The following is a 13,077-nucleotide window of genomic DNA, read 5'->3' as shown; positions in this document are numbered from 1 at the left end:
GTTCCACCAATCTTTGATATACCCCCTATCTGGAAAAACTTCTTCTTCAATAGAGTTCAACTTGTGGTTGGGATTAATTGGAGTTTTCACAGACTTACACCCTAATTTCCCAACCTCATGAAGTAAATCAAGTACATATTTTCTTTGTGACAGAAAAAATCCCCTTCTTAGATCTTGTAACTTTAATGCCAAAAAAGTATTGGAAATCACCAAGGTTCTTAATCTCAAATTCAGAAGCAAGGAATGACTTTAACTGAGAGATACCTGTGATATCATCACCTGTCACAACAATGTCATCAAGATATACTATCAACATTGTTACTTTACCATCAAATCTTCTAATAAATAAGGTGTGGTCAACCTGAGATTGAAAAAAACCAATCTTTAATATGGCATTCTTGAACCTATCAAACCATGCTCTTGGAGATTATTTTAGCCCATAAAAAAACTTCTTTAAGCGGTACAATTTTCCATCATTGTTAGGAAAACTTATCCCAGGTGGTAAGTCCATATACACTTCCTCTTGTAAGTCCCCATTAAGGAAGATATTCTTTACATCCATTTGATATAAAGGCCACGAACAATGGACAGCAAGAGACATGATTACACAAATAGAATTCATTTTACCAACTAGAGAAAAGGTTTTCAGATAATCAATACCATAAGTTTGCCTTGTGCTTAATAGTATAAACCCACTTTCACCCAACAAGAATCTTATCTTTGGAGCAAGGAACAACCTCCCAAGTCTGGTTCTTTATTAGGACCTCCATTTCTTGGTTCATAGCTTCCTTCTAGTGGGGGCACTACACTGCCTCTGTAACATTGCGAGGGATGGAAATAAAAGAGATAGCAGAAATATAAGCACAATAGAAGCTGAAAGAGCACCATAAGACACATAGTTAGTGATAGGATACTTGTTACTGTTAGACAGTTTTGTATGCCCTTACCTTCAATCAAAATGATGTACTTTATGAGTTTATTGTAAATGAATAAATGTGCATATTTGATTCATGTTCCCTTGGTATGTTTCTGTGTAATACCCTTAAACTGGACACTTAATGAGACTCGTGTTAGTTTAGAATGTTCATAGCCAGTGGGTCGGTCTGGGGAGACCTATCCTGACAAGGCTGACACTGTGGTGCCACCAAGTCGGTTGGGGTGGCTTGTCTCAGCTACCGGGGTGAGGCCCTAGGCACATACAGTGTGAGATTAATTGAATTTTTGAACTGGACCAGATTTCCAGTATTGCCCTGGACCTTGGAGATTGATGGGCAAAACTGGAAAGTTACACCCGACCCCTAGACTCGATTATGATACTGCACTAGGTGTCGGATCGGGCTGTCTTTGATGTACCAATCAGTGAGATCCTTAGCGGGGGTCAAAACCTGGGTATGTTGGGACAATCCGAGAATTCATCTGAGTGGGTGATCATAGTGACAGGATCAGCCCCTTTGTCAGACAAAGGTAATGATCGGGGATGCACTCTCACTATTGGAAACCAAGACTACCGGCAGCCGATTTCAACCGTTGAAATTTGTTTTGCAAAATATATTTTATATGAGATATAAAAGTATATATATTATGGTTTCTAAAATGTTTGCAAAAGGGTTTTAATTCCCGGGATCCATATAAGTGGAGAGTGCAACACTGTTCCTTGCAGCCGAGGGAGAGGTCCTCTCTTGTCGGGCAGTGTATGATCATTAAGGGCTGAGAGGTTAAGTGTAAGACCATTGAGGATAATGCCTGATGGGCTAATCTTGCATCTGCCCACAGTCCCTGGGTGTTACAAGGTGGCTTGGCCCAGGGACCACTTAGGGTAAGTGTTGGGCCCATAGAGCCCATTTGATGGGTTTCAGGGGGTGCATTGTCCATAACAGTGTATTCGGCCAGGCCTTGTAACAAATGTTGGGCTGAACCCATGTGGTTGATGTGTAGATCAATGTTTGGGTCCCACGCCATACAACGAAGCCCAACTGGGCAGCAGTTTGGAAGGCTAAATGAATACATAACCTTAAATGGGCCTTAAGCCCATTTCGAACTGGGCTAATTTGATTAGTCACTTAAGGGGCGAATTCTGAGATGGATCAGCTGATAGGATTGGGCCCACACCCTATCCACTTAGAGAGTCCAAGATCTAAATAAGATTTAGATTTGGAAACTTCCTAATTAGATTAGGAGATGGCTGATCTAATCTGCAGATAAGATAAGTGTTATCCCTTATCTTAAAGGAACTTCTAATCCAGATATGATTTGGGTTAGCAAATCGTAATGGGATTAGGAGCTGATCCCTTTAAGTCTATAAAAGGAAAAGGGGGCGGCAGCCTTTAGACATCATCACAAGCAATACAAAGATTCTTGTCTTCAGATCTGAGATCACAAGAAGAGAGAATCTGCACCCTGCAAATACTCTCTTGCCGTCTCCTTCCTGTAGCCGCCACCTACAGCAGTTCGATCTCCAGTTCTTGGGAGAAATCAAGATTGGATCTTGATTCAAATCTTTTGGAGAAAAGATTGGTGGGAGTTGTATTCACAAGCCGTCTAGGTGATTCTTGAGAAGGATCAAGTTCTTTTGAAAGAACACTACTGATTCTGCTCCACCCTGCACTGTGCCATTTTCAGTGGGAGTAGATTTTGGATCATTCCTTGGGTGTGAACACCTCCATTGGGAGATACTACTTCTCTGTATCATGTATTATCTCTCCCTACTCCTTTTGGTTCAGATTCGGTTCAGTTTTTGTTTCAAGAATGATCATTGAAAATATGGTTTTCTAAATAGGGAATTCGATAACTAGTTGAAGGGAGAGAAAATTTGTTGAAATTCGCCCCCTTATTCCGCAATCTTTGGGCGTCCATGTGATGGATTTCCTATCCCTTCAGTTACATGTCCTCTTCCCTTTTCGACTAGGACCGAGATCGATACATAGGAGGAGGAGGAGAAGAAATAGAGGTAGGAACAAGAAGGCACAAGGGAGTCTGATCTTCACTTGCATTCTCCCTCTGAAGAGAATGATGGGGTGACTGGAGAAAGGAAGATGATTAAAAAAATGTAACATTCTTAGAGACATATCTCTTGTTAGAGAGAGCATCAAAGCATTTATAGCCTTTTTGGACTAAAGAGTAACCAAGAAATACACATTTAACTAATTTAGGATCAAAATTGCATGGGAAGGACTCATATCATGAACAAACAAATATAACCAAAGATCTTAAGGGGTAGATTAAAAGGAGGTTCATCAGGGAAGAGTAGTTGATGAGGAGAATGAAGGTTAAGGACCCTTGATGGGATTCTGTTAATGAGATAAATAGCTGTCTCAATAGCATCACCCCAGAAACAAGTTGGAACATGAGTTTGGAATAATAAGCCTCAAGCAATTTCAACCACATGCTTATTTTTCTTTTAGTGACCCCATTTTGTTGTGGAGTATAATTACATGAACTTTGGTGAATAGTGCCCCTGTCTTCAAGAAATCTATACAAGTGATGTTTAAAGTATTCATTGGCATTGTTAGATCTTATTATCTTAACTCTTTTCTCAAATTGTGTCTTGACCATATTTATGAAGTTTTGAACAATCGTAGGGACTTCATCTCTATTTTTCATCAAATAAAGCCATGTATATCGACTGTAGTAATCAATGAAGAGAATGGAATATTTGTACCCCCCATATAGGGGACAACATATGGGCCCCAAACATCAGTTTGGATCAAGTGGAAAGCAACATTACTTCTTTTACTGCTTGCAAAATATGTGTTTTTACATTGTTTGGATAAATGGCAAACTTCACATTCAAAATTCAATTTGAACACAAAATAAAAAAAATTTGGAAACAAAAACTTGACAGAATTGACAAACATATGGTCAAGGTGACAATGCCATAATTTCAAAAGACTGATTTTCTCATTGGAATAAGACTCAACCTGGCTTGACAATCCATCTTCTGAAGGTCCGCCCAAGAGGTAGACTCCACCCACTTCATGTCCACTTCCAATCGTCTTCCCCGTGCTTAGGTCCAGAAAAACACAATGGTTGCAAAAAAAGGTCACTAAGCAATTGTGGGATTTTGTTAGAGAACTAACATACAATAATTTTTTTTTCTTTATAGCTGGGGCACTTGTAGAATAGAGTCAAGAGAAAGGTTATTAGTGATTTTGACTTCACTCTGATCTGAGATTAGGGTCTGAGATCTATTAGCAATAGTGATCTTGCCCTTCCCCGGGATTAATTTATATGAGGTAAAATGTGAAGGCACACTAGTCATATAGGAATTAGCCTAGAGTCTACAATCCATGGGCTAAAGGGGGTGGAACAAGCAAGTGCAATACCTGTCTTGGCATATGAACTAAATATATTATTAAGTCCAAAACTAGATGAGGTGGATGTACCACCATTCTCTAACTACAACTATATATATTCATGAGTTTGCCCATCACATCAGAGGAATCAAGCACATCCAAGGGTTGAACATCATTACCAACTATAGCCAAGTGAGCATTGCCCTTCTTCCTGGTTTTGTACTTCTCCGGCTTTAGATGAGGATTGAACTTCCAACACCTTTCTTTAGTGTATCTTGGCATCTTGTAGTATTCACAAAATCATCGACCTTCTCTACAATGAGTTGCTTGTTAGTATTTTGCTTGGGTCGTGATGACATAAAGGAAGAATGATTACTTACAAAGGATTGCATCATGATGGTTCTTTGACTTTTTTCACCTTGTACAAGAGAGTAAGCAGTAGCAAAAGAGACAACGCCTGCACCAAGAATGTGTTGCTTAGTAAAATCAAACTCTGGGTTTAAGCTTGCCAAAAATAAAGACTCTATTATTGTCTATGTACTTTCAATACTGCTCACCATCTTCAGGGTTCTTTCAAACTAGAGATTTCAAGTGATCAATTTCTTCTCAGATAAACTGTAGAGAAGAGAAATACATAGCAACAAATCTCTCCCCTTGACATATACTAAATGCTTCCCTCCGAAACTTATACACTCTAGCAATATTGTTAACTTGAGAATAAGTAGCAACCACCCTATCCCAGATATCCTTGTTAGATGGAAGAAACATATAATTTCGGGCAATATGAAGTTGCATTGAGCAAATCAGCCATGACATAACAAGGGAGTTGTCCTGTTCTCACCTTGCAAATTTCGGGTCTTCAGGAGTTAGGTTCACTCCCTTCCTGTGATGAATCCCAGTTTACCCCTCCCAGTAATGGTAAATTTAATAGGCTGAGACCACTCTAAAAAATTAGTTCCATCTATTTTAAGAGTAGTTATCATACCACTAGAAATATCTACAGTTCCCGGGAGCACGCCAGGAACCATATGAAAACCCTTAGATTATTCCATATTCTAACAAGACACCTTTTCACCAACCAAAAAGGACCCCCAACACTTTAACCTAGGTTCTAGACCCAAAAACCAGGTTACCACATGGTTAAGAACCAAATGAAGCTTGAAAAAACTAGGTTAGCGGCAAAATAGGAGAAAAAAATCTCCCAAAAATCACACAGTGCTCAAAAAATTACGGGACCACTTCCCATCAATCCCAAATCAAAAAACGACCTAAATAGTCTAGGTTTTACAACAAAAATATCATTAAACCTGTTGTACATGGCTCGGCATTAGATCTGGAATTTCTGTGATTTTTCCTTAAAAAATCAACCAAAAATCATAGATGCTTCATATGATGACAAGAGTTGTACCAAAATTTTTCTAAAATCAGGGAGGATCAAAAAGTGCTGGTTTCATAGATTGCCGCCAGCACCTGTATGGACTGCTGACGCCATCTGGTGGTAGTTTGACGTCAATAATTCGCCTTTGGGTAGGAGATCAATAGAGAGCAACTCCCAAATGCTTCTACCCGCTCTAATACCAAGTTGTAGAAACTAGGTTTCAAGAGAGAGGAAGAAGAGAAGAGAAGAGAAGAAGAAGAGGAGGAAGAAGAGAGTAAGTGTCGAGAGGTGTGTGTTATTAATATAATTTGAGAAAATAATATTTACAAGAAGGCCCCTATATGGGTGCCCAAATACTAAGAGAGTATAATAAAGGAGAAGAAAAAAAAAACAAAAACACCCCTGTCTTGCCATTCTCAATAGTTAGGAAGGATCAAAGTATCAGTATCAAGTATCGTATAAGAGAACTTGGATACGAATATGCTTTGGAAATGCATAGATGCGGAGGAAAAAAAATGAAGATGCTTAGATACGCTGGAGAAACACATACAAATTCCATAAATATATTAATTACACTAAATTTAAAATCAAATAGTCACAAATAATGTATAAATATAAGGGAAATGTACATTTTAATGGTATGTATGATAAAATATATTACAATTAATTTAGTAGGATGCAGAAATGTCACATAATTTTATTGATAATGCATATCAAGAGTCCAAAATACATAACATATGCACCTATTATATTTTATTTATTATACCAATTATTTTCTATTTTACTATTTTTAATTTTTTACATTAACAAAAAGTCATCTAAATATTAAGTTCTCAAATCTAAACTAGAATATCAATTAATAATTTATAAAAAATATAATTTCAATTTAAAATACATCAAATCTCTTAAAATTTCTAAGATATAATATGCAAAATTTTAATTGTTGATATAATTATTAGATTATTGATATAATGTAAATTAAAATATTAATTAATAATTTAATATATATTGATTTTAAGTATTAAAATAATTATTTTATTATTAATATTTTACTTGCATGAATTTATAGAGATTAAAATCATCTTTTGGTTTTAATGTAGATTCATTTGATAGATTATTTATTCCATAGGTTTATAAAATATCAATTTTGAATATTTTTCTTTACAATTTTTAGTTAAAATTGTTGAACATTAATATACTATTTATTTGAATTACATGTACTATTTAGATGTTGTGTAATAAAAGTTATTTTATTTTAAATATTTACACAAGGTGCCTAAATGGTTTACGAGTTGCCTTAAGCGTGTGTGTTATTTAGGGGGACTCATGTTTGAATCACACTATTGTCTGTAATTTTTAATAAACAAGCTCATGCGTATCGGTCTGTGTATCGTGTGTCATATCAAGCATATCGTGTTGATATTTGAACCCTTGGTGGTGAGTCAACAATTCAACCTATTGGGGAAAATGTATCATCCCATTTGATGTCATAATTAAATGATAATAAAAATTAAAAAAGACAAAAACACACAAATGTATAAAAAATACAAAAAAATTTATAGAAAACATTTGGACACCTCTAATATTGCATATTTCATCATATTAAACAAAAATAAGTGTGACATAAGAATATTTTTTATAGACATAGAAATATAAAAAATGAAAAACATATTATTTAGGGTAAATTGCAAATTAGTACCCTACACTTTGGTACCTCTATTTCAAAACGTGCCAATCTAGTATCTAAACTTGCAAGACATCCCAATTTAGTCCAAAATCATTAATTTCTGTTAAGTGGCATGCGAAAGGATGTAAATACCCTTCCGATGGCATCCAATTTTCTTTATGCTCAAATCCAAATGTCCTTTGGGTTGTTCGCCATTGCTTTGGTTTAATCTTGATTCTTGAGGAAGAAGATAATGAATAGTGCCATATTTTGAAGGGTAATTTTAATATTTTGAAAGATTTTAAGTCACACATATCATCATGCTATATACATAACTGACGGGAGCACCCCCGATACGTATCGGGAGCACCCTCAATACGCCCCTATAGAGGGTGTATTGGGGTTCTAACTAGTTAAGGGGGTGGAGGAGCCTTAAACCGCCCCCTGAACCGGTTTTGGAAAAAAATAAAAAAGGACCAATACTGCCCAATACGCCCCTACCTGCATATCAGGTGTATCAATATTTAGAACTTTGGATTAAACTAGGACATTTTGGGAATTCAAGTACTAGATTTGCATGTTTTGAAATTCGGGTACCAAAGTGAGACTAAGCCCAAAGTATAAGGTACTAATCAGCAATTTATTATTTATGATCAATATCATTATAAAAAATTGTGACCTGCAAAGCACTTGCTAGTCTCTTTAATTTGCTTTTCCAAAATTTCTTTGGAACTCATTGAAAGGAGCATTGAACCTTCCAAATTTCAATAGACACTGTCTCTTGGAAAAAAAACTACAACAAACAGTGATAGTTCAAGGCTGATGTGGACTGGGGGTGTGAACTAGTAGTCAATATGGAGTCTTGTCATAACTGATTTACTAGGCAAATTCTTCAGAAGAGAGATTTAGACGATCCGGAAATCTTTTCATATATAAAAGCAGTTTGCTACCCTAGGAAGATCAATGTATTCTCTGTTATGTTTACAGGTTTTTTACAAGGCAAGTTTCCAACCTGATAGTGATAGACCCTATAAAGGGCCACTATTCAATGCTGATCTCAACGTTCTGGGATCAATGGAGGGGTGGACTGGATATACGGATCTAAAATTTGGCATTTTCTTGCATAAAGAAACTGTTCTTTGACTTGAATCCATCTTCTCACACTTGTCAATTCAATAGGCCCTATCCCCTGCCCAGGGTATTTTTGAAATTACAAAAGTTGAAGCTCATAATATCTAACATAACCTCATGGGGGAAATTCGTTTCAGAAAGGCAGTGAATTGTGGGTCTCTCTCTCCCCCAAGGACCCGTCCGTAATCCACTCTCCGATGGATGGTCTGGATTGGTCAAAACCATAATGATATGTGCCTTGGGAGAATTCACCCCTAAAAGCTACCTGTTAGAGAGAGGGAACCCAAGTACATATATACCACACAACAGTATCCCATATTACTGATGTGAGATATCTCACATTAGCATTCCATACTATCAATGTGAGACAAACGGATTATAACATTCCACCATGCTCCACAGTCCCAATGCCCAACTAGGCTGACTTTGCACTAGTCCACCTAGTCCCGGCTGAACATTGCAACACCGACATCACCACCTATGCCACACGATTGTGACTAGGAGGCATGGTGTAGTCTCTGATACCATTTGATACGTGCCAATAGGATATCTCACATTAGCATCCCATACTATCAACGTGGGCAAATGGATCGTAACACATACAAGAGCTATCAGCATAAAAATCATTCATATAGGTACAAAACACAGTTCCACCTTTAAGCAGAGATTCTTATTTTACTTAAATATAAACAAGCATTGGCACATGATAAAAGTTTTCGAGTCTGCCGCCACTGAAAGCATAGCAGCGGCACCAGACTCAAAGGGCAAGCCTGATTGACCAACCTGAACTATCCATACTGACTTAATCGCTCATGAACACAGTCCCAATGCTCAAAAGGATCAAACTACCAAGAGTTGAAAGATGTACCAATATCATCATCTTTCATTCCTCCTCTTCTAGGTCAACCGTCTGAAGCAGAATTAAATTATACCATTCAAGAAATAGCCTTTTGTCCTTCACTGAATGGCATTTCACTATATTGAAACACAGTCCCTATCTACTATCATCCCTGTAAAATAGAAAGAAAGGTTTCCATGTTAAATAAGAGAAGCATTAATTAAAAACTACAATGACATAAAATTCACCTAAAAATGATAAAACACACATCACTAGAAGGAAAAGACCCTGTCTCTTTTTCAAGGATTTTAAAGATAAAGAGCATTTTGTAGGGGTACAGTTTAAATCAATTAAAATAAAATATAAATCATGGTTTAATTGGTTAAATAAATTTAGGTAAGCAAACATGCCTTTAACAAATAGATGGTAGGTGAATGATTGAGACTAGGTTTTTTATTCCATTATATAATCAAAAGCTCAAACAATGATGAACAACATAAACACAGGGGTTCCTCATATTGTGGGTTTTTAGAAATGGAACCACACTGTTGAATTTAAAGAATAAGGTCATGAGGAGTATCAACTCCAGAACCACAAAAATGAGGTTAGATCATGCTTCTGTACTTGCAGATGGGCTAAAGTTTGGAGCCTACAGTTTCAGGTTTTCATGTCCTAGTCAATTTTGAATTGAAGGGAGTATTGACTTCAATGAAGTCCCCAAATTGAGGAAGGGAAAGGTTTGCCCATAAAATTGTGCATATATTGCTTGTCTTGCAGAAGAAAATGAATAAAGTATAAATGCAACTCAACTCAGCCTTAATCCTGATTATTTGGGGTTGGATATATAAATCCTGTCCTGCCAACTATTTTCTATTAATAACCACATTTTCTGTCAGACCGTAAGTTTAAGAATCATTTTTTACTTATTTTAGAAGACAGTTTTTTAGTCTTCCCTTCTTTTTTAGACCCTTCTATTTGTACCAAATCACTCCTCAACAGTGTAATTTGTTGAATGTAGTAATAGAAGTGGAACTATTGGCTATTTTCAGTTTCTCTTTTTCTTTTTTATGATTCTTTAGTTGTTAGACCTATTGTCATTGGGCTATGGGCTATTTTAATTTTTTTATAGGTCATTTGTTATTGCCACCTCACTAGGGGCACTAGCAATAGTAGAAAGGTTTGGATAACCTGTTTTGATATACAATCTGTAAAAGAAAGAAGAAAAGAAAGAGGTGAAAAGGTTTAAGCTAAGAAAGAGAGAGATGAGAGATAGAAGAGAATGAGAGAAGCTTGGAATAAGGTCTGGCCGCCCCTTTCATTAGATTATATACTCATAAAAAAAGAGAGTGCAAAGACAAGTATGCCCTTAGTAAGTCAGCTACTTGTGAGAACTTGAAAAACACTCTTAAAACATAAACTAATGGGCCTAAGGCCCAAACTCCCTAACTATGCTATGCAAATAAAAAAACATGTTATATCAGCCCAAAACTCAACAGTCCCCCTCAAGTTGGGAATAAATGTCACATATTCCCAACTTGAGTAGATCATGTTTCAGCTTGTTTCTTGCAATTCCTTTTGTAAGAACAGCAAGTTGCATGTCAGATGCAACATATGACAAGCAAACTTCTCCGGATGTCACCCTTTCCCTTACAAGTGTTTATTTATTTCTATATACTTCATCCTATCATGCTGAATTGGGTTGTGGCTAATGTTAATTGCTGCTTCATTGTCACAATATACCATCACAGGTTCTTCAGCCTTAATTCCAATATCCCCTAACAAGGAATGGATCCAGCGGACCTTTGAAACACCATGTGCCATGGTTCTGTATTCAGCTTCTGCACTTGGCGTTGCCACAAATGTTTGTTTCTTACTCTTCCATGAAACAAAATTACCTCTAGCAAGAGTACAAACTCCTGATGTAGTTCTTTTGTCGTCTAGGCACTCTGCCCAATTAGCATTTGTGTAAGCCTCTACCTTCAACTGTCCATGGTCAGCAAACGATATGCCTCTACTTGGGTGTCCATTCAAATAGGAAAGTATCCTGTCAATAGCCTCCCACTGCTGAATTCGTGGTGCATGCATGTATTGACTCCCCACACTCACTACATAAGAGATGTCTAGTTGTGTCATACACAAGTATAACAACCGCCCCACTAACCTCTAATATCTTCCAACATCCTTCAGTAGTACACCCTCTGAAGCATTTATCCTGTAGTTCTGATCAATAGGTGTATCAACTGCCTTTTCCTTAAGCTATCCTGTCTCCTATAGTAGATCTAGAACATACTTCTTTGTGAGATGAAGACCCCATGCTTGGACCTTGCCACTTCAATGCCGACAAAATACTTAAGCTCCCTAAGATCCTTAATCTCAAACTTTTTGTGAAGATTCTTGTTTAGTGTATCAATCTCACTCAATAACTACAATGTCATCCACATAAACTATGAAAAGTGACACTAGTGAACCCCATCTCACCAATGCACTTCTAAACCTATTAAACCAAGCTCTGGGTGATTGTTTTAAACCATATAGGGACTTCTTCAACCTGCATACCTTTTCTTTTTCCACATTATTATATAATCAAGCTGGAAGGTCCATATACACATCCTGCAAGTCCCCATTGAGAAAGGCATTCTTCACATCAAGTTGGAAGAGTGGCCAAGAGTATGTAGTTGCTAGTGATAGAAGAATTCAAACTGAATTCATCTTTGCCACTGGTGCAAAAGTTTCCAAGTAGTCTATGCCATAAGTCTGAGTATACCCTTTTGCAACTAGCCTCGCCTTGTACCTTTCTATACTCCCATCCAATGTTTTAAAACGCGGAGGCGTGACGTGAGGCGTTCCACTACCTAGAGGCATTAGGTGTAGTTCAGAACGCAAGAGGCATAAGCCTCCCGAACAGAAGGAGGCGTAAGTCTCCTTAAGAGGAGGGGGGTTAAGAGGAGGATAAAAAGAGTAGAAATCTACTGAACTTAAAAAATATGAACAGAAAAGTGGTTTCTTGAAGAGAGGAGAGAAGGAGAAGAAGAGAAGAAGAGATCTTGAAAAAAAAGAGTAATAATTTGGCCACCCCCTTCACTTTATTATTTATACTAAAAATGATAGAGCAGTACAAAGACAACTATGCCCTTACAGAGCGGCATTACATAAGACAACATATATAAGAGCAAAAAAATAATAAAATTTGGACTCACATAACTATTGTGGTCCCCACCTCCTATGTAACAACTAACATAAAACATCTACTCAGAAAAACAATATAAAACTGATTAATCTTCAATACTCCCACTCAAGTGGAGTAAATGTCACACATTCCCAACTTGCATAGATCATGTTCAAGCTTGTTCTTTGCCACCCCTTTAGTGAGAACATCAGCCAATTGCAACTCTGAAGAGACATAAGGCAAACAGACTTCTCCGGTTGTTACCCTTTCTCTTATAAAATGTCTATCAACTTCAATGTGTTTTGTCCTGTCATGCTGAATTGGATTGTGGGCAATATTGATTGCATCTTGATTGTCACAGTACAACATTATAGGTTCCTCTGCTTTCACCCCAATCTCACTCAAAAGAAGTTTTGAGACACTATGAGCCATGGATCTATACTCAGCCTCTACGCTTGACCTTGCCACAACCGTTTGCTTCTTACTCTTCCAAGAGATCAAGTTTCCACCTACAAAGGTACACGCTCTTGATGTAGACCTCCTGTCATCTAAGCATCCTGCCCAGTCTGCATCTGTATAGACTCTAGCTTCAGATTTGTCATGATT

At 37.1% G+C, this 13,077-nt stretch overlaps 1 protein-coding gene and 1 long non-coding RNA gene across 5 annotated transcripts in view; both read right to left on the bottom strand.

The window, feature by feature from the left end:
• Positions 1 to 3,708: 3,708 nt before the first annotated feature.
• Positions 3,709 to 4,752, bottom strand: LOC148853018 (uncharacterized). 2 transcript variants are annotated; one of them, XR_016099952.1, is made up of 3 exons: positions 4,673 to 4,752; positions 4,472 to 4,605; positions 3,709 to 4,002 (listed from the first exon to the last, which is right to left on the bottom strand). It is a non-coding gene; the product is annotated as an uncharacterized LOC148853018 (long non-coding RNA). The 2 variants fall into 2 exon arrangements; XR_016099951.1 differs by having other exon boundaries at positions 4,472 to 4,600; positions 4,673 to 4,751.
• A 4,311-nt stretch (positions 4,753 to 9,063) lies between these two features.
• The window catches only part of LOC148853017 (potassium channel KOR2-like), a 124,879-nt gene continuing 120,865 nt past the window's right edge, over positions 9,064 to 13,077 (bottom strand). For all 3 annotated transcript variants that reach the window (XR_016099950.1, XM_088947793.1, XM_088947795.1), the window contains one exon: positions 9,064 to 9,477. Coding sequence is in view for 2 of the 3 variants with exons in the window: in XM_088947793.1 (XP_088803919.1) it covers positions 9,462 to 9,477 (16 nt within the window). In the remaining variant the exon portion in view is untranslated. The remainder of the gene's footprint in view (positions 9,478 to 13,077) is intronic.

This window comes from Nelumbo lutea, chromosome 5, assembly GCF_056320005.1.
Source record: "Nelumbo lutea isolate HS-2025 chromosome 5, American lotus-T2T, whole genome shotgun sequence".
Classification (NCBI taxonomy): Eukaryota; Viridiplantae; Streptophyta; class Magnoliopsida; order Proteales; family Nelumbonaceae; genus Nelumbo; species Nelumbo lutea.
Note: the sequence above shows the minus strand (reverse complement) of the source record. Positions and strands in the feature narration are given on the sequence as shown.